Here is a 20,297-nt window from a genome sequence, read left to right on the forward strand (position 1 = left end):
AATGAAGTATTCTAAGGAATCTAACAAACCTTCTTTTCAGAATCTGACTGTAAGTGACGTTAAAGTATTTATCAATGTGGTGCGAGCTTTGGACATTCCTATTCGGGATGACGTGCAACCAGCAGGGTAGGTACTACTGTAGAAAATACCAGCCAGTTTAACAGTAGAAATTATTTCAGAACTTAATTATTCACAATACCGACGAACAAATGGTACCACACGAAAACACTAATCGATAGCTTTCATCTGAATGGTCGCTATAACTCCATCTACAGGTTTAAGTGTAAGTCAGCGCACTATAACTATTTTCGTTAAAAAATGTCCTAGCTAATAGCGAAATAGCGTTAATAACTGTAACTCTTTTTCTGTTACTGTAATAGCGGTAGTCAGGGTGCTGGTGCACGATTTGGTGCCGGAGGTTCCTTGAGGGCTGGGGCCACAAGCATGTTTACAGGAAGTGGCCCTGGCTATGGTGGGCCTCCCAGTGCTCCTCAGGGAACTGCAAGAACTCAAAGTGATCCCTGGGGAAAGGTAAGGAAGTTTGACATTTATGGGATTTTAACTGTTTTAATAACAAGAAAAGACCTGCAGCTACAGGCAACCTCGTAGCGGAATACCCACTTAGAAATGTCCCCTTGAAAAAAAAAAAAAAAAAGAAAGAAAAGAAAAACCGTGGTGGATTTAAACGTGCTCATATAGATTTGGTAAGGGGGAAGCAAACGAAAAGCGGTTGAAAGGAAAAACCATAGGCAAGTGTGCCGCCATCCCTGCATTTCACCATTGTTTCCCTTTCTTTTCTTTCTCTTCCTCTTTCTCCGTTGAAAGAAGTTAAGGAACGAAAACTTTCCTTGTGTTTGTGAAATAAGTCCGTGGAAGAAATTTTTACCACAGAGCAATGATGAATGTCTGTTCACCAGTCACAGCGTTCATTATCTTGTTTATTTCATGATAAATCTAAACTTAATACAGGACACGTTGTGTTTCAAAATAACCCTCATTGACATGAGATGATGATGTGATGTTTTGATTCGTCACAGCCGCAAGTACGTCCGTTCGTAGAGGCAGTTTTCCAGGGACAATTTGCCAGTACCACAGTGGCGGACGGTCCTAATCCGAGCTGGAATGAAGAGCTTATAATACCCTTTAGGTACGATATGCCACTTATTTTATTATATATCTAGCTTTGTGATGTTATCTTACACGGACAACCAAATTAAAGTCGTTACAATGAGGTTTGGAGCAATACTCTGGTTAGCCTTCGTTACTTTGGTATTTCTTTATTTAATTACCTAAGATTCTGATTTAATTCCAAGAGAGATGTGGGTTTAGTTTTGGCTCTTGTGTGACGCGTCGAAATGGTTAAGAATTCAAACTCTTCCCTGCTTCTTTAAGATTTGCCAAAGTCTTCTGTTGCTTCCCGGCGAAGTGAAGTCCAAGTCATAATAGCCCTAAGAAATATGCTTTAGTTTGTACGTTTTCGCGTCAAGTTTAGCACGTTTAAGTTAGTATTCCTCCTATAATTTGTTTCATTTGTTCTTGTTTTGCAGAGCCCCTAATAATGACTACTCCCCTGAAACTCTGCAAACCGTTAATGATGTGGTGTATCTAAATCTGTTTGATGAAGTTGTATTTAACATTTTACAAGTAAGCTACCACTTTTATATTACTTTTTGCAATTACAATATCTTGAATTGTGAATATTTTCCTATTTTGCTTTTGAAAATATTATCATTCTCAGGCTGACTCGACTAGTTTAATATTGTTGTTTTAGGATGATCGCCAACAGTCCACGAATATTCATCAGCGTCTTGAGCGACACTGGTTAGGCGGTATCGAGATTCCTTTTTCAACAATTTACTTCAATAATAAGGTAATCATTGCAGTCTCTACAGATTACATTTCAAACTTTTTTCGCTCGACGTACAGAAGTAAGGTAAATTCTGCGTCTGACCAAGTGGTCCGTACAGTCGGAGTTTATCCTGGTTTCCGTAGCATGAAGCCACTAGGTGTGTTTCTACTCCCCTCTGGATGGGATGCTAATCCATCACAAGGTTACCCCCAGCAGAAAATTCGCTGGTACCTACCTACCTCTCCTGGTTGGAGAGAGGCACTGTGAGATTAAAGTGTCTTGCCCAAGAACAAAACACAGTGACCCGACCAGTACCACTTGACAAAAGAATTAAAGTTCGTAATTCACTCACTTACATCGCTTCCCCACAGACAGGAAAGGAAATTCATCTACGAACGGTGATCTGTAATAATGTCTTTGTTTGTCTTTCCAGGTGGAAGGAACATTTCGAGTAAATACGCCACCAGTCCTCCTCGGTTATCACAAACGGGGACGCCATTCTGGAGCACCAAGTGACCTGGGAATTATATCCAGAAATGACACTCTCCTGACACTGTTTGTCACTATCGAGCCACCACTACAACCCTCACAGCCCTTGGCGGAAAGGGTAACAGCCTTTTTTTTTTTTCTCGTCTGCTTTTTTCTAAAACGCTTAAACTGTCTTGTCATGGTTGCCACAGGTCAGGAAATGGTCAGGGAAAAAATAATTCTCCAAGGTCAGGGAAAAGTCAAGGAATTTGATCTGGAGTCAGGGAAAATTGAAATAATTTAACACGGCTGATTTAATACTGTTGAGGGCTGGACGAAACATTTGCGGTCACTGTGATCTCAATGATATTTTTTCTTAATGAAAAAGGAAAATTTGTTGAGAACTTACGAGTCTTCATGAATGGAAAGGACGGCTATAAGCTGACGCTGGAGGCCGCTACTAGATCTGACATTTTGTATTTATTTGGTCAGGGAAATTTGATTTTTATCAGGAAAAAGTCAGCAAAAAGTCAGGGAATTTTGAAAAGTGAAGTCTGTGAAACCATGATGTTTGTTAGCTTTAGTTTTTCCCTTGCTACGGCGTTTAATTTGCTGAAAATACCCTGCAATCGAGCTTGTAGTCTAATTGTTAATGACAGTACCCCTAGTCTCGTTTCATTTTCCAGTGGTTTGCCAATAGTTAACATTGTTGATTTTTTTTTAGTTTGAAAGCAACGAGGATGATAAGCTTTTGCACAACGCTCAGTTGTGGCTAGCGGGACTGAGAAAGAAGTATCCAAAAAGAGAATACAAGGTTTGCTCAGTCAGCTCTACATGTACATATTTCATAACCTCTGTATGTCGAACACAAAAAGTTACTTTGTTTTCAATGTGTCACAAGCATGTGATATACGTAGAATCTTCAAAGTTTTTACCAGGGTAAAGAATAAAATAACGTAGACTTGTTTGGGATTGAGTTCCGTCTGCCGTATGTATTTGCAGAGTTAAAACTAAGCAAGAAGACTCGGGGAACGTCATTCGCTCCGTTGCTGTGATAAGACCAAAAACAAGCAGATTTTCACTTTAAGTGTCGTTGCCAAACTCGCACTACACTAGTTTGTTCACAGACCCTCCATGTTGTCATGTTGTCGAGATCGTAAGCTTAGCAAAATATTAACCCGCCGCGTGGGATATGAACGAGCCAAAACGCAAGGGGTGGGGCTGGAGAAAGACGCACTACACGCGATTGCTGTAACTTTGTTAAAACGTGGTTGTCCCCTACGTCTGGTTCTCATAAGGAAGAATACGAAACAGGCCACAACAGTGCCCCTACGCGAAGTCTCCCTCCGCTCCCTCAAAAGTAGAAGTAGTTTTTGTTATGAAGTAGAGGTTCCTGATACATATTTTCCAACTGAAAAATGTGATATGCTCGGTATAGCGCTCTCTCTGTACACCTTCACTTACCTCGCAGGCACTGGCTACTAACCTGGCAGGCAAGAAAGTGTTTTTGACCCGATACATCAGGTCGCAGAACCCGCCTGCTGAACTTCTAGAAGAATCACAGTATAAAATGGTAGGCTGGGTATAAAATATGGGACTTAACACATTTATCAAAGATTTATGTAATTGTCACCACCCCTAGCATATCTTTATACTAATAACCTTAAGTTCGGATATTATTCATATCACACAGGCATCACACACAGTAAGCTATTAACGGTATATGAGCTTCAATCGGCGACAAAAGAAGTTGGGACAAGTTCCAACCTATCGCATTCTTGAATAACAAATTTGGATTTAATGATTATTATATTGTTACTTCTTCCCAACTTGGGAGGCGCGGTGGCCTTATGGTTAGTGAGCTCATCTCCGGATCGAGGGATCCGGGTTCGAGCCCTGGCCGGGGACATTGTGTTGTGTTCTTGGGCAAGACACGTTACTCTCAGTGCCTCTCTCCACCCAGGTGTATAAATGGGTACCGGCGAACATAATGCCGGGGGGTTACCCAGCGATGGACTATCATCCCATCCAGGGGGGAGTAGAAATACTCCTAGTCGCTTCATGCTACAGAAACCAGAATAAGCTCCAGCCTGGTGGGCCACTTGGCTCGTATGCAGACTTTACCTTCACCTTTCAAATTGTTACTTGTACTTTTCAACAGGATCTGAGTTCTGCGTATCAACATTGATGAGGAGGGGAGGGGCAAAACTGGTCACGATAGCCATAAAAACAATGGGAAAGGGCTCTGACAAAACAAAATGTCTCAACACTTTTGTTGCCGATTGAAGGTGTGCTGGAAAGCTGCCGGTGGAAATGTTGCACTTTGATTCCTAAATATTAAGGCTACTGAAGGTAGCGGAAGTCACATTCTGATTAGCTATTCCAATAGGCTGTAGGCAAAAATACGCGAGTATGCTATACAGTTGTTGGTCGTGAACGAAAATCATAGAAGTTAAATCAGCCTTTTGTCCTTCCAGGAGCGAATTGCCCGTTATGTGTCGATGATTCCTTTTATATCTGACTCCGCTGCGTTTCCTGACCTCTGCGATATCTGGGCCACATCCGAGGTACGTCAAGTGTCGTTCTTAAGAAAACGTTCCTTAAAAGGCTCAAAACAGTTTCCAGCACTCTCCAAGACTTGAGTGAGTTGAGTGGTTATAATGACCCATCAAAATCTAAGACTTGGAAAGTGCTGGAACCTGTTTGGAGCCACCTTAACTGCGTTGTGGGCATGAAACTTCTCCTTTCCAAGCGTCATGTATTTCACTTAGCTGAACTTGGGAGAGTCAATCGTGGTTCCCACAGGTCAAGAAAAACTCAGGGGAAAACTATAGTTTCTGGATACTTAACTCTCTGTCTTTATGACGACCTGTTCAAGGGCAGAGGATTTTATTTTAAGGATGCTGCAAGGTTTGGATATATTGATGAGTGTTTAGATGGTCAGTGTAGATTGTTTTCTACAAAAGAAATTTTGAAGGCGAGAAGACTTGGTTGTTTTAATAACCAGTCTCCTCATGGTCTTGTTGTGACCCCTTAACTTGGCATAACTGCCTAAAATAACGTCACCTTGGCCATTGAAGCATTAGGAACCTCGTAAAATATGGAATTGCCTAAACGTCATTCTCTGGAGTGGATGACACCGTCTTTCGACTCGACTTGGCCCGTAATTTTCCAAAGATATGATGTACGCTGTCCACACGATGACATTTCACTTGATGTCTTTTGGAGTGGTCGTGGTCGTGCATGTATTCCCGTGTGCTTGTGACATTGCTCACATGTACTCAGTCGGCCAATACGAATAAGAAACTCTGGGTACTTGAATAAAGCTTTACGTTCTTTTCGTAGGAATTCCTTCGCATGTTGGCGGGGGATGAAGAGGAACATGCTGTCTTGCTCTGTAACTACTTTCTGCATATCGGTAAAAGAGCTTATGTCGTCCTCGGAAGGGGAATACCGGAAGGTTTGTATGAACACACTTATTTTTACCGCAAGTCTGTTCAGTTGTAGGGGCACCAATCACACAAAAACGTGGCTGATGATCTTTGTTCTGACAATTAGTCTCCATCGCAGACGTTATTAGTGTCGTCACGCAACGCTTCTCCTCACTAAAGCGTTGCGTGACGACCCCTAATAACGGCTGCAAAGGAGAGTATCTGACGAAGGGCTATCTCTCGAAACGTCTTCTTCATAAATTCGGTAAATTTGCCTTTGCCAACTTCAAGTTGTGAAATAGAAAGTTGTTGAGCTGTGCATGTATACAAGGTGGTAAATTGTAAGTGCAGTCGAAAACCTTTTGTATGACTACTTACTGACTGTGGTTCTAATAAATTAATTGAACTTGTTAATACAACACCAACATGGGACTTTTTGAAATTAAACCATGAAAGTCATATGAGAATATTTTCATGTGGAGTTTATTGTGCTATAAAAGGGTTAAATTAGAGCGCTTGGAAATATAATTCTAACTAGAATTATATTTCAGGTTCCACGGCATATGTACTGACTTTGGATGGATCTCCAACACTATGGAACGCTCACTCGGGTCAAAAATACGATGTACAGGACGCTAACTGTCCTTTGAAGAGCATTGGGTGTATCATCAACCACGAAAATGTATGTCTATAATAAAGACTTCCTGGTAATTTTCTTTGTTTTTAGCACCTGTCTTCGTGGTAATGTAATGGTATTTTAGCGGGGAAAAGGATGTCGCTCATAGAATTGCAGGCTTTCCGTTCGTTCCATGATGTCGTTCTATTATTCAAACAAGAAATACTCTAACTACGTTCGAAAAATGTCAGCCCAATAAAAATAAGTTCGCAATTTTAATAATACCCTCTTCAACCTTTTGGCAGAACAGTCTCATTCCCAGCCGTTTCTCGGGGTGTCACGCAACCCTACAAAAACGGCTGTGCAGGAGACTAGGTAGATGTGGACTAGTTATCGACTTGTCTGCTGTGAATATCAGTAATATAAAGTATGTTGTATCTCCTGCTGTTAGATCTGGGGTAACGTTCAGCCGTCAGAGGAACCTTATAGACTCTTATTTGACTTGACCAAAACCAACTCGTGGCAGCCTTTCTTTACAAAGTCATATCCAAGACCAGCTTTGCTCAGTAACCAGGTACTATCTATTCTGTGATTTTTTGAGCTGAATATGATGTATTGTACGTATCAACCATTAAATGTTAGGTTTAGAATGTTGCTTTCCCCACGTCCTCCACTTTACAGCTTTCCTTCCCTTCTATTCCATTCCCTCCTTTTCCCTTTCTTTTCGTTTTTATCCCTTCTTTCCTTTTTCCCCTTTATTCCCTCTCTGATCCTTTCCCCAAGTTCAGCGTGTGTAGCAAAGTTCGTTGCATAATTATAATTTTCCAAATAATGAAAGCAATACCCCTCTTGCATTTGTAGCTTTTGCATCGGTTAGGAGCTCAGTTATTTTGGCCACGTACAAAGTTACCTTTAAATTGAAGGAAACCTGAAAATAGTATCTACTAAGATAGAAACACACCAAAAAGATAATAGTAGACCATGAAGGAACAAAGATGGTTAGAGATGGAGAAGATTAACGCGGATTACAAACGACGAACCTGGTAAATTTATGCTAAACCTATCAAGAGGTGCAAACCGTAACGTAGCTCTTTTATTCACATGATTTTAAAGTTGTTTTTGATCGTGTTTGTTTGCTGTTACAGAGAGAAACTCTTGAATACAAGCGCGTGGATCAGGAATACGTGAAAGGGTTGCAAGAGAAGTAAGAGAACTATTTATCAAAGAAAGTTTGCATTTTTAGGCTCTATACTATCAGAGTCATTTTTGGGCTAAACAGTTTTGTTTGCAATTTCTAGGGTTGAGAAGATGTTGCGCGACAAAATAATGACATGGAGACCTCGCTTTGTCACAAGATGGAACAGGTGCGTAACTGTGTTAAGTTGTCGTTGACGTTCTCCATCAGGTTGGGTCTATGGCTAATTTGTCACTTGTACAGTTTTTTGGACAGAAAGGGGTGTAGAGATTATGTGCGTGAACTTCTTTGATTGATGAATGTTGGTTACATCTTGTTAGGTATTGCACTCAAGCCTTCAGGAGTCTGTTAGCCAAGTAAGTTGGATACATATATATGATATGTAACCTCTACAAATCAATGGATACTACTGAACCGCGGATGTGAAAGTTATCTTGTCTGCAGTGTGACCTAAAACGCGGCAAAATCGCGCTGTATTGTGCTATTGTGAATGCCCGACTAACCATGGGATATCATTTAACTGCTAGCGGTCCACCATTGTACGGGGGCGCGGTGACCTCATCGTTAATGAGATCGTCGGATCGAGCAGTGCAGGTTCGAGCCCTGGCCGGGGACATTGTGTAGTGTTCTTGGGAAAAACACTTTATTCTCACAGTGCCTCTCTCCACCCAGGTGTATAAATGGGTACCGGCGAACTTAATATGGGGGGAGGGGGGGAGTTAACCTTGCGATGGACTAGCATCTCATCCAGGGGGGAGTAGAAATACTCCTAGTCGCTCCATGCTACAGAAACCAGGATAAGCTCGGGCCGATAAGCCATTGGGCTCGTATGCAGACTTGACCTTAGTCCACCATTGTACTCATTTTGGATGTATTACTATCATTTTCCTTTTTATATCGTTTTACCCATATAAGCCCGAGTGCATTTGATCATTTTGTCATGAAATTTGTGCTAATTTTTTTATTTTTGAAAGGCCGTTCGTGCATAAATTTCCCCTCTCGTTTATTTCCCTTCTTGCGCAATGATCAGTGAGAGAATTTGTAGACTGCTTGCGGGCTAGGGTACGGTTAAGCTCTTGTCAAGACCAGCTCATTGGCCAGGGGAACGATTATCGACGATTTTCATAAACCCTTGTGAAGTATACACGAAGAATTTCCGATAAGTGTTGTCCAATGAGTAGCTTGCTTCAGCTTTTAGCCCTAAGGGGTATTGTTGGTTTGCGCGTCACGCCATCTCTGCCATGTTTGAGATTTCCAGTTCACTCGGGTTTGTATTTGTTCCACAAAGATGGCCGCTATGTCTTGTTAGTGCCATTTGAATCTTAACTGTTGATCACAAACGATCAATGCGTCACGTTGCTTGAAATATCAGCCAGGCCCAGGGATTTTTTTTTTTTTTTTTTTTTTTTTTTTTTTTTTTTGACGCATTTAATATGTTTTGTTTTTGTTTTTGTTTTTGTTTGTAGCATGGAACAAAGTGTTGGCCAGGCTGTTAGTATGAATCACGCAGCTGAGTTGGATCAAATTCTTGCTTCCTACAAGGTGTGTGTTGACTTGATTATTCTCTTATGCCAGGTGGCCTGAGTCACAAACATGTTATGCACCTCGTTTCTGTAGGAATTAAATGGTCGTTTTCTCCTAAACTAGTTCGGTTACCCCGCTATTAAATGTACAAATTTGAATGACATTCGTTTGATTGCGCTATATCGCAATTTTACGATAAGCTAAAAATTCTGCTTTGAAATATGTGATTTTTGTTTTCCCTGAAATTCCAGTTTGCCTTTCTGATTACCGGGGTTCTTGACAAAAACCTTGCGGATGGTATATTCACTGCAACTGCCATCCATATTGCGCAGACAAGAGCATTACCAAGTGGGCCAAGTTGTAGAAAATTTAAAGTTTTTTTTTTTTTAAGGTATTCTCTCTCTCTTTTTTTTTTTTTTTTTTTGGAGGATTTAAACAGAGCGTGATGTATAACACGCTCTAGCCCCTTTGAAGGAAGCTCTAAACATGTGTGGCTTGCCTGTTAAACAAAGCTTGTTCTTAAAAAGGCTATCCCACTTAGGCACTACGTATTTACATGCAGGTATATATTTTCCTGTTTTAATCTTTTCAGTTGTCCGGATTTCCAATCAACATGTCCTTTACTGAAATGCCTCCTGTATCGGAAGCGGTATTCAGCACTGGGGTACACACAATAGAGGACCCGGATGTAGAATTCGCTTTAGCTGTTCACATACACCCGTACCCTCAGGGGGTGTTTTCTCTTTGGATATATGTGGGCACGCTGCGGAGAAAAGCTGGCTATTGAGCGTGACTGTCGTCACATCGTTCTGAGGGCAGATGATTGGACAGTCGACAGGACAACTGATCTCCCTAAGAACCGAGTCCATTTAAGGAGCCATTACATTTGTTGTTCATGCGAAAGGCGGTCCTTTGAATATCTTCCAGTCACCTGCCATAGTAACTGAATAAACAGGAACTCTGGTTTTTGCCAAGGTCCAGGGCATTTGTGATGTTTTTTGTTTTTTTTCCAACCAGTTATTGTGAAGTCTCGTTGAATACGTTACACAAAAAATGCGAAGAGTTTTTCCTTTATTTATGTTGAGTACCTAACAATATTTCACTTATAATTATGGCTTGTGTTTGCAGTCGATATAACGCGCGCTTTGACTGGCTAATGTTATGGCACAATTATCCTTTGATGCCCACGGGCCTATCACGGGCTTGCAAAACAAAAAAACAAATCAAAAAGCCATATAATAAGCAACTTATTAACCTCGAAAGTTCGGTGCGGCTTGGTCTCTGTTGGAAATTTTCCCGTAAAGACCTCACTCTCGGTTAATAAGTAGTAAGTAACAACCTGTAGGTATGTACAACAGAGGATGAAGGGTAAGACAGTTAATCTCCCATATAGGCCTTACTCTTAAGGTTATCTATCTCGAGTTATTTTTAGATAAGACAAGACGACTAGTTCTCCAGCAGATAACGTTATCACGCGCAGTGAAATAGGAAAACTCCTAATAGTTTCTAACAGTTAGAAGATTGCACAAGTACATTCTAATTGATTATTCAAGCTGCAAGTGTTGAGCCGTGTATATATACATGATGTTATTGATTGTAAATAACACTTTTCTAAACGTTTATGGTTTGTTCACCGTGTTTATCGTTCGTACATGTTTGTATATAGGACGTTAAGATCAATATACAGTGGTCTCCAGCGGGCCACAAAAATCCGGCCGTGTTAACGGGGTGGCCGTAGTAAATGGTTTTTTTTTAAAACAAAATCCCCGAGGAGACAAAGTTCGATGCAAATATTCAGAGTCCTGGCTGCAGTTAACTAGCGCTAATGAACTCTCACTGAATTTCCGTCACAAAAAAAGCTCCCTTAACTACTTCCCTCAAAATCTTGGTAGAAACCTCTACATAAAATCACCTATGAGCTGAAATAATATAAACAATATGGTGTCCACATGGATATGAAATAATTTTGTTTCAATCGTCATTCTGTAGATATTGTATAAAGATCTCTCTGAAAATTGCAGCATTGCTAACAGCTAGATTTATTATATGTCTGGTGCTTATACTGACAAGTGCAGTGCAATTTTTATGTAATTGTGCGGGCTAAGCATTAAAGTCTGTGCCTTATAAATTATTATTATTAAGTTATTAATAATTATTTAGTGTAGCTTAATTTATTCGGCCTTAAGCTTTTACAAAACTATGATATTTGTATTAAAAATAACTTCAACGCAGTTTGAATTATTTGTATTGCTACTCGCAAGACGTTGATATATAATTAACTAAAAATAGAAAAGCGAAGATCATGATGAGTTGACATTTTTTGAAAGTGTTAGCTGTTTGTTACTTAGTAAGTGCGCTAACGGAACAAACACAGTAAGTCGTATCAGAGTCGCTATGTTTTACTCCAGGGCCAGGTTATTCAAAACCAAGGATTAGCGAGAATTTTGATTTCAGTGTCATAACTTTTCGGTGAGCTTGTATTTTTATAACCCGGCCCAGGAGATTGCTATAGAGGCTTAGGCTGGACTTCACCTGTGAAACAGAATGTGCGTAACAGACTCTAATCTCATCCTAAGTATCAGTGCGTAGTATTCAAAACCACGAGGAGATAAGTTTGGCTAGATTTCCAGCCGTTCTGGGAAGCCCATTTGTTATACTCGCAACACCAAGGATGCAAAATCACTGTAAAATTTAGGCAGTCCAATATTTATCCGTTTAGTGCGGCACTACCTAATTATATTGCACAGTCAGATCTGTGATTTACATAATATTAAGCGGAAAACTGCTGCTTTAAATCTGATAGTAGATGTGCCACGCTTTAGGATTTTTAAGGGAGCCATCGTTTGTTTACAGCTCCGGGTAAACACCCTTTCCTCCAGAAAACAAGCAAGCAAATTTAAAAACTGTGAGTGGAGACAACTGATCTAGTTAGTGAGAGGAGCCATTACTCGCTCTACACCTGGTTGTGGTAATTGGTCAAAAGGCGCCGACAATATCGGTGATATGCGAATGAAGAAAAGTAAGACGGCAAAATCATGATATCTCCATAAACTTAGTCTTTTGAAAAGTAAAACTCCGTTAAAAGTGTTCCAGTTAGCCAATTACGGAAATAAACGTAACTGTTGTGGTTGCAAATGGTTTCCGATTGACCCTAATGATGATTATTTGCAAAAGAAAAAAAAAACAGCTATTGAAAGAGGTACTTAAAAAGACAGAAATAGAGTAATGACGTGAAATTGATCGAGTAGACGTTTCTTCCCGTTCGATTTAGAACGAAACCCCAAAGCTGGTTCAAGTTTCGGGCGAGATCAGTAGCTTGATTTTGGATTGTTGGGTTTTTCCACCCTTGATCGCCAACTAAAGGTAACACGTCCATCACACAAAATGTTAGATGAAAATGTTAGGCGTAGATCAGATATTTTTATCCAACATTTTCTGTCTAAACAATGATCGTATATATAAAAAAATATATACATATAAAAATGTTGGCTAATACTCGAACCTTTACATAGGAAAGGGTTGGCGTTTTCGTAGAATGACTCCGCAGACGGAGAAAAGATTTGATTGTTTGTTATTTGACTATTTGTGGTCTAACCTGTTTCCATAGTTACTGCAGTACTTTTGAAGGGTATTGGACCCCCCTCTGTGCATGTGCCGCAATTCGATTTCTTATCCGACGGAACAGTTTTCTAAGTTGATATTTATGCCTTTAATCCTTCTCCATCGACCTTGTGAGACGTGTGAAAATGGTAATACCTATGCTGAAGAACTGTTTAGTCATTTATGAAAGATTTAAACGGCATATTTTATGTTTGGAGTTGAATACCGTCGAGAAATACGATGTCCTCGAGAGAGGGTTTTCGAAGTGACCAGAGACGAAAGCTTACAGTGTGTACTTTCGCCCCGTGGCCGTCTTGTCTTGAAAGAAAACAAAAACGAAGAAAATATGAAGGACGAACATTGAAAACTTTATATAGCTGCAAATGTGCATGCAAGTTGAGGAAAGTAAAGTGTATGGGCTTGTACCCGGAAACGGACACACCTTTACACGACATAAACATAAATATTCTTTACAAACAAAAGATCAAAAGCCGGCGGATAAAGAGATTTTCGAAAGGCACGTGAAACTTCAAGCTGACCCGCGGCGAATTCGTTACGGCGCGCGTGATATCACGATTTTTATTAGTTTAAAAAATGGTGTCAATCAAGACCGCACATGCGCTTTATCGTGACAGTCCACATAAGTGGATTGTCAGGGATTTTTCCGGCACTGCCTTAAATGGCAGATCACGTGGTTTTAATTTTTTGTCGAAAATAAAACGATTGCTAAATCTGGCAGATGTTTTGGAATATTTGCCCATTTGATAATCGTACGTGCAGTCGACTGTTGTGTTTTAATCAGGGACTCGGTGGACAGAAACATTCATCTTATACTACTTTTCATATTTCTTTGGAAATCCCTGGTAAGATTTCAGATTCTTTTTTATCTAGCAAAACCTTGCGGTTTTTTATGTAGAACGAGTCAAATCAGAAGATTAGGGAACTAGAAAAAACGCAGTGTTGTTGAGACGAGGAATACAGGGTACGTTTACTTGTTTTTCGCAAAAACTAAGCTAGTAAATCCTGAGCCGAAGATAAATTGACTCCGATACCTTTTGTGAGAAAGGAATAGTTAGTGTTAGTTCAATATCGAAACAATGATAGCTAATGACTCTACTGCACAGCTTGAGGTTTCCTCATGTGATCAACTGATTTGACTGATTTAGGCTTTGAATTTCAGCGAAGATTCTCTCATTGAAGCAAGCGTTGCTAACTTTACTGTCTGAAAGAAACGTCAGCGGTGTTCTTGCCATTCTGTGTGTTGCAGACTGTAGATTTGGATGTACTGTGCAAAGTCTAGAAGAGTCTGTACTTCTATAAATCGGTTAAGTAAACAATGGAGTTCTCCCTGAAGTTACTGTGATAGCCTGAAAGTATCTGTGTTTATTTGGAAATGGGAAGTGGCAAATGGCATTGACACGAATTCGTACAAAAAGCGGCCAAAAATAATGATGCAATTACCCAAAAATCTTGAAAATATAAATTGAAAGAGCTTATTCAGTCCGTATGTAGGTAGATTACAAGCTCAACTGCCACTAGCCAACCAGAACCTTCTCCAAAGCAATCATTAGGCTCGTTAATGTAATTTACGTTGCGGTGGGGTTTTTTCCTGTTAGCGGTGATTTTAAGAAAGAAATTGTTTCTGCAAAAAGGAAATTTGATTTGATTGAAAAAGGTAAGTGGTGATTTTTTTTACGCTCGTTACCTGTCAGAGATAGGAGTCAATTTTCTACATCAAAATGGCAAAAATAGGGACAAGTTTCCGTTCTTTTCAATAAACATTTTTAGTTGAGTTCGGCGGTCTTAAGTTTCAAAACTTTGTCTCAGTTTTTGGCTTCTTGGTGTCACTGAGAAACTCAAAATATTTGGTTTTCAAATTAATTTAAGGTTGTTTTCGCAAATTTGATTCACCTGTCCTAAAGGGCCTCGGGGAAGATTTAGGAGATTTATTTAGCAGGTAGGACCGCTCGCAAATGAAGAATTTGCAATAGATATTTCTAACTCCCTTGAAATTTATTATTGCTCAGTTTAAGAAAATATACAATGTCAATTATACTTTGAACTTTGTGAGTTCGAATTAGATTTGGGCAAATAATTTGGATTATTTCCGATTTTCTAATGAAAAAAACTTTTTTTGTGTAAGCTCTTTATTGGGTTTCGCTCCAGCATCTTCTTACAAAAGCACCACGTTTTCCGGCAAGCATTAGGTCTCCACTTTGACTACATATCGAATTCTCAAAATTCGTGCTAAAAGAAAGTAACACGATCAGTTGAGAACATTTCTATCCCAAGTTTTAGACAGAGACGTTAAGTGCTAAATGGGTATCTTAACTGCCACACTAGTCACGACTAAAGTGGAATATCCGAGTGTGTTTTTGAAAATATCATTTACAAACCCTGTGATTCGGAAGTGACTTTTTTTCTTCGCCGACAGTAATTCCTATATTTTATTAATATCACAAACGTTTTCAATGACCCTTGATTAGCATTTCAAAGCTGGAACTTTATGTTTACTGTTAGAACCCGCTCACTGTGGTCAATTGATAATATTCTATACATCAAACTAGACAAACATGCAGTAAATGCACCCGTGTTATTCATTTCGCGCCGCGTTCTGTCTTTTCCATCACTTCAAACAAAAATCATCAGTCTTTTAAATCTAGTAGCCAATCAGACGGATCCTCTGCTTGATGTATTTCCTTTTTTCTCGCCTGCACCTGTTATGTTGAAAAAGTACTAATGCTGATATTGCATTGGAAAATATTCATGATATTCTAATCAGTGTTGACAAGATTCGTTCCACGCAGTGATTAACACGGATTTTCACTTGTTTTTAGGTTGGCTATTTCTTATCCGAAGGCAAGATACTTAAAAAATTTAGAACCGGTGTAGGAGTAAGTATTGTTTGTTTCTGAGGGTTTCAAATAGTGAGGATGATGGTCTTTTCCACCGAAAAAAAAAAAAAGGACACTTTTCACAGAACAGCTGCATGCGAACAGGTCGGATGTTAGGATCTTCCAAAGTCATCGCTATCCTGTTTATTTGTTATAAATGTGCTTTATAAAGTTGGTGTTTCGCGCTTGGCCTTATGCGTCCCACGGCGAGATGAGGACTGGTGGTGTTTTGCGGTTGTATGATAGCCGTCCATTGAGTTTGTCCAGACTTGATCCGAGAACCCAGAAAATCGTGTAAAGCGAGGTGCCCGTATTGGCGAGTGTCAACACTGAACAAAAAATCAATAGCTTCTCACCCTATCTCCTTAGAAAACAGGGATATCGTCTTGCAGTAATACTTCTTCAGGTATTGATCATGCCATGCAATGAGAAAGCCGAACTAGATAGTGAAGCTTGTAGCATCTGAAGATAGATTCAGCCGGTATCTGTTTCGCGATTATCCGGATCAATTCGTTTGATATCTAGATGTCAAATACGTTTGTCTATTGTAGTTGGTTCCGAAAACAAACCTCTTTAAAATAGGTAGCCAGAGATCTTAACAAAGATATTCGTCCGATAATATGCCTGTTTGAATGACAGCCAAGACAATGAACTTGCTTTTAGCTGAAGATCTAGTTTTTACTAAGATTAATCTTTAAAGTCGGGAACTTAAACTTGCAATTCTAAAGCTCTCTTCTCGGGGCTAAGAGCATACCATGTACCTATACATTGTCAACACAGTACAATTAAGAGAGTGGTCTTAAATTGATGACTTGAGAATTTGTCACAATTTTTTAACCTTTTTTTTTTAGAGTTGTTGCTGTTTTATTTCAAGGGCAGTATCTACTTTAAATGTTTCAGACGCAAATCCTCCTTGTCATATGTTTATTTTGGTATTTTCTTAAGTGTTGTTGCTGTTTTAGTTCAAGGCAGTAGCCATTTAGGCGCAAATTCTGTTTGTCATAAATTCTGCTTGTCATATGAATATTGTGTCATTCTTTTTTTGAGTGTCATTTCTGTGTTAGATCAAGGGAAATAGCCGCCTTAAATGCTTCACACGCAAATCCTGCTTGTCATATGTTTATTTTGACATTCTTTTTTGAGTGTTATTGCTGTTTTAGTTATATGGCAGTATCTACCTTAAATGTTCCAGACGCAAACCCTGCTTTCTGGCTGCAGGATTAACCTCGTCATTTTTATACAACCAGAAACTGAACCCAAAAAGGAATCCTTCTGAACAAGTATATTCCCAGGGCTTATCGTCAGAACTGCGCCCGTGTTCAACCTGTAGATGGAAAGTTTAAGGTTTGCTGGAAATTTGCTGTTTTTCCACTTTTGCTTTATGCAGATAAAAAGCATGGACAGCGTGCTGCGTCCTGACAATCAGCTTATTGAAAATTCCAGCACAACGCTAATGGGGAAAGAATTTACGGAACAAACTGACTGGAGTCCAATGGTGGTTTTAATAGCAGTCTTGCTCGGCATTTTGATAACCCTCACCACTGCTGGCAATCTCGTGGTATGCCGCCTTGTTTGGGTTTGTCGACGCATGCAAATCCCTTCATTATATTTTGTGGCGAGTATGTCATTTTCTGATTTCCTCATGGGTTTGCTTGTTATGCCCATCAGTCTGGCATATCATATTAACTACCAAACCACAGGTAAATAAAGATATTATTTTAATCATCATATCCGCACCCATATTTTAGAATCACTATTATAGTTTTACCTTGTAATTTAGTCTAATTTTTCTAACTTTTTCGTAATAGATTTCTTCCTCTTTTTTTTTCTGAATTCTACTTGTCTATTGTGTTATTTAGTTCTCGGCACACTAGCATACCCTATTGCTAGAGGCCTAATCAGCCTCACCAACCTGAATATAAATAAGTTAGTGTGTGTGTGTGTGACAGCATACAGATAAGACATTTTTGCTATAATGTGGTTCTCAAAAAACAGGTTAAGAACTGAATATCAACCTATTGCTAGATGTTATTGCACGTGTTAGATGCGAAAACGGTGACGGTTGGCCTTGTGTTTGTCTCCTAGCTATATACGAGGTTCCTATCTATCTCGTGTTTCCGATTGCCTGAATAAAGATAGATACGCATAATGTGAGTGAAGTGCCTTGCTTAAAAGACCTATCATGAGGAAAAACATATGGCAATTGGTCATCTAGCCACAAACGCATTGCCTGATCCTTTCAAAGTGACAAACTTCTTTTATATTTCACGCCACTGGTTTGCATGATTTATTTGGTCAGCAACAGAGCTCTGAGAAACTCGTGCTACAGTTCTAAAGCAGTTCAATACAGATTCCTGAAACCAGCTTGTAGACCTTTCAAATAGGCCATTTTCGAGGTGCCTTTTGCCTCTGTTTCAAAACGAGTCCTCGAGCAAAACTTTTCTTATGATTATGAGTTTGATTGCCATGAAAATGAACTTACAGATGAAAGCATTTTCATGACAATAGTTTTGCATGAAGACTCGTTTTGACAGAGAGGCTACGGGCAACTCGAAAATGGCCTACTATAACTAAATTCGAGAAAATAAAGATGGCATACTGATTAACCTGAATAAAACTGTTTCCAGTGTTGCGATCGGTGAAAGACATTCTCTAAAACGTTTTAGAGACTGAATAAAACTCTTACTTTGATTTGCTTTATTTTTAAGGCCGGTGGATTTTCGGGCATTTCATGTGCAACCTATGGCTATTCTTAAACTTCGTTCTGTGCAGCGCCTCCATTTATAACTTATGTGTGGTCAGCGGAGACAGGTACCTCGCTGTTACGTCACCGTTAAAATACTTGTCACGCATGAACGATCGCAGAGTCAAGCAAATCATTGGAGTCTCCTGGCTCTGTGCATTTGTACTTGCTGGTTTCGTCACGTACGGTACGAACGCTTCTAAGGAAAACGGCGTCAACTGTTCAGTCTGGGGTTTGCGTTACGAATATTCTGTCGTCGTGCTCATCGTGGGGTACATTCTACCGGTGTTTTTCCTTGTCTTTGTAAACGGCAAAGTGTTTGTCATTGCGCATTCCCATATGAACAGAATCCACGTCCAGGAGATGGCTTCAGTTTCAGCATTTACCATTGACAGGCCCAGTCAAGGATCGACCAGCAAAACTGTTCAGAGATCGAGACTAAGGCGTGAGATCAAAATATTCAAAACATTTGTTGTGGTAACATGTACTTTCCTGTTATCTTGGACGCCTTTTGTTGCCATCCTTTTGATCGATTCAATCTGGACTGTGCCAGAACTTCTCAGACATTCATCGATCATTCTTTTATACTGCAACAGCGCTCTGAATCCATTTATATACGGCTTTTACAATGCTGAGTTCAGAAAACTACTGGCTGAAAGCATCAGATGTAAGTGCGCTACACCAGTCAGGAAGATTTTGCCCTCCTAATGGCGGAGACCGCGTGAGCGACGCGAAAGGACTAACAACAGCAACAATAACAATGTAACAACAACAACAACCAAAGTGAATTTATGCGCGCAATCACATTAGAACGGTTTTCAAGTGGGTGTCGTTAAACCAAAACCAAACCAGTTACCTATTAATTAATGTACTCTCCCAATCTCAAATCGTAATTACTCAGGCGTTCTACTCAAAAGATATTTTAGCGTTTACCTATATGTTTATCGTTTACGTGTGGACAGGCAGAATACGAAAACGTAAAACATAATTGCATTATTTATTTGTTGATATATTTATTTATTCACTTATTTATATCTGTGTGTCTGACTGCCTGTCTGTCTGTTTGTTTGTCTGTCTGTCTGTCTGTCTATCTATCCAGACAAAAGAAAATGAATCCGGCCCCTAACCTATCTCAAGTTAAAACATAAGCCCTGACCCAACCCACTAAAGAATTAAGAAAATAATAAAGAAAAGATTAGCAGAAGCACACGTAGGCCTACTGCGGTTTCATTCAGGGCAAATAATTTTGCATGTTCAGATATTTTCTACATCAAAGATGTCATACAAACGAAACGAGACATTCATTGTGAATAGTTTATTGAGGATGCGTCAGTTAGTCATCTGATATAGATGTATCTCGAGGAAAGGTTGCAAAATCAGTAACCTAAAATATTTATAACTATACGCTACACATACAAGTTGTTGTAACAAAAGCTTAATAGTAGTAATAAAAGAGGACGAACACGAATACTGAGTAGCCTGGAATGACTTAAATGCCTAAATAGTCCCTGAACGTCTCATGATTCCCCGCTAGCCTCTCCATCGTGCCGTCAGAATAATGTCTGACTTATTCGTCCCTCCATCGTCAGAAATTACATATCCTTCAATTTCAGTCGATTCTTAAAGCTTCAGAGAGAATCGATATTTTTAATAATATTGGACACAGATTTCCACAAGTTAATCATCCTGATTAAAGAAAAACCTATCCACAAAGTCACTTTTTAAATGTTTCCTTATGTCTCCTTTTTCCTGAAATCTATCCGGTAGCAATCATGAATATGTATGTAACTTGCCAGCGATCAAAAACGATCAAAAACCAGGCTGAACGCTGCCTCAGAGAAAAATGAAGGGGTTATATGTTACGACGTTTTGGGAACATTATTCACTAGACATTGATACAATCACAATACAATAAGAGGGAAATAATAGAATTCCAAAGTAGAATCTAGAACGTTTTATGATTATAAACATGACGCA

The 20,297-nt window shown here is 39.5% G+C and overlaps 2 protein-coding genes across 3 annotated transcripts in view; both read left to right on the forward strand.

The window, feature by feature from the left end:
* The window catches only part of LOC145497393 (coiled-coil and C2 domain-containing protein 2A-like), a 36,829-nt gene extending 23,777 nt beyond the window's left edge, over nt 1–13,052 (forward strand). The window contains exons 37-53 of one of the 2 annotated variants that reach the window (XM_081477208.1): nt 41–126; nt 381–531; nt 1,038–1,147; nt 1,548–1,644; nt 1,772–1,870; nt 2,283–2,456; nt 3,042–3,131; nt 3,789–3,890; nt 4,795–4,884; nt 5,663–5,777; nt 6,300–6,430; nt 6,816–6,938; nt 7,510–7,568; nt 7,663–7,728; nt 7,880–7,915; nt 9,026–9,101; nt 9,676–13,052. In XM_081477208.1, coding sequence (XP_081333334.1) covers nt 41–126; nt 381–531; nt 1,038–1,147; nt 1,548–1,644; nt 1,772–1,870; nt 2,283–2,456; nt 3,042–3,131; nt 3,789–3,890; nt 4,795–4,884; nt 5,663–5,777; nt 6,300–6,430; nt 6,816–6,938; nt 7,510–7,568; nt 7,663–7,728; nt 7,880–7,915; nt 9,026–9,101; nt 9,676–9,870 — 1,800 coding nt within the window. In that variant the 3' untranslated portion in view covers nt 9,871–13,052. The remainder of the gene's footprint in view (nt 1–40; nt 127–380; nt 532–1,037; nt 1,148–1,547; nt 1,645–1,771; nt 1,871–2,282; nt 2,457–3,041; nt 3,132–3,788; nt 3,891–4,794; nt 4,885–5,662; nt 5,778–6,299; nt 6,431–6,815; nt 6,939–7,509; nt 7,569–7,662; nt 7,729–7,879; nt 7,916–9,025; nt 9,102–9,675) is intronic. The other variant, XM_081477212.1, reaches the window with a different exon arrangement.
* A 3,832-nt stretch (nt 13,053–16,884) lies between these two features.
* LOC145483773 (5-hydroxytryptamine receptor 1B-like) lies at nt 16,885–19,862 on the forward strand. The gene is made up of 2 exons (XM_081462314.1): nt 16,885–17,277; nt 18,286–19,862. Exons 1-2 carry the CDS (start codon nt 16,908–16,910, stop codon nt 19,026–19,028), a joined length of 1,113 nt encoding a protein of 370 aa, XP_081318440.1. The 5' UTR covers nt 16,885–16,907; the 3' UTR covers nt 19,029–19,862.
* The last annotated feature ends 435 nt before the right edge of the window (nt 19,863–20,297 follow it).

This window comes from Orbicella franksi, chromosome 1, assembly GCF_964199315.1.
Source record: "Orbicella franksi chromosome 1, jaOrbFran1.1, whole genome shotgun sequence".
Classification (NCBI taxonomy): domain Eukaryota; kingdom Metazoa; phylum Cnidaria; class Anthozoa; order Scleractinia; family Merulinidae; genus Orbicella; species Orbicella franksi.

Excerpts from the sequence above, each read along its gene's own strand:
- LOC145483773 (XM_081462314.1), top strand. The coding sequence starts at position 16,908 with ATGGAAAGTTTAAGGTTTGCTGGAAATTTGCTGTTTTTCCACTTTTGC. Across the intron at positions 17,278-18,285 it reads TATTAACTACCAAACCACAG|GCCGGTGGATTTTCGGGCAT; the intron begins GTAAATAAAGAT and ends TTTATTTTTAAG.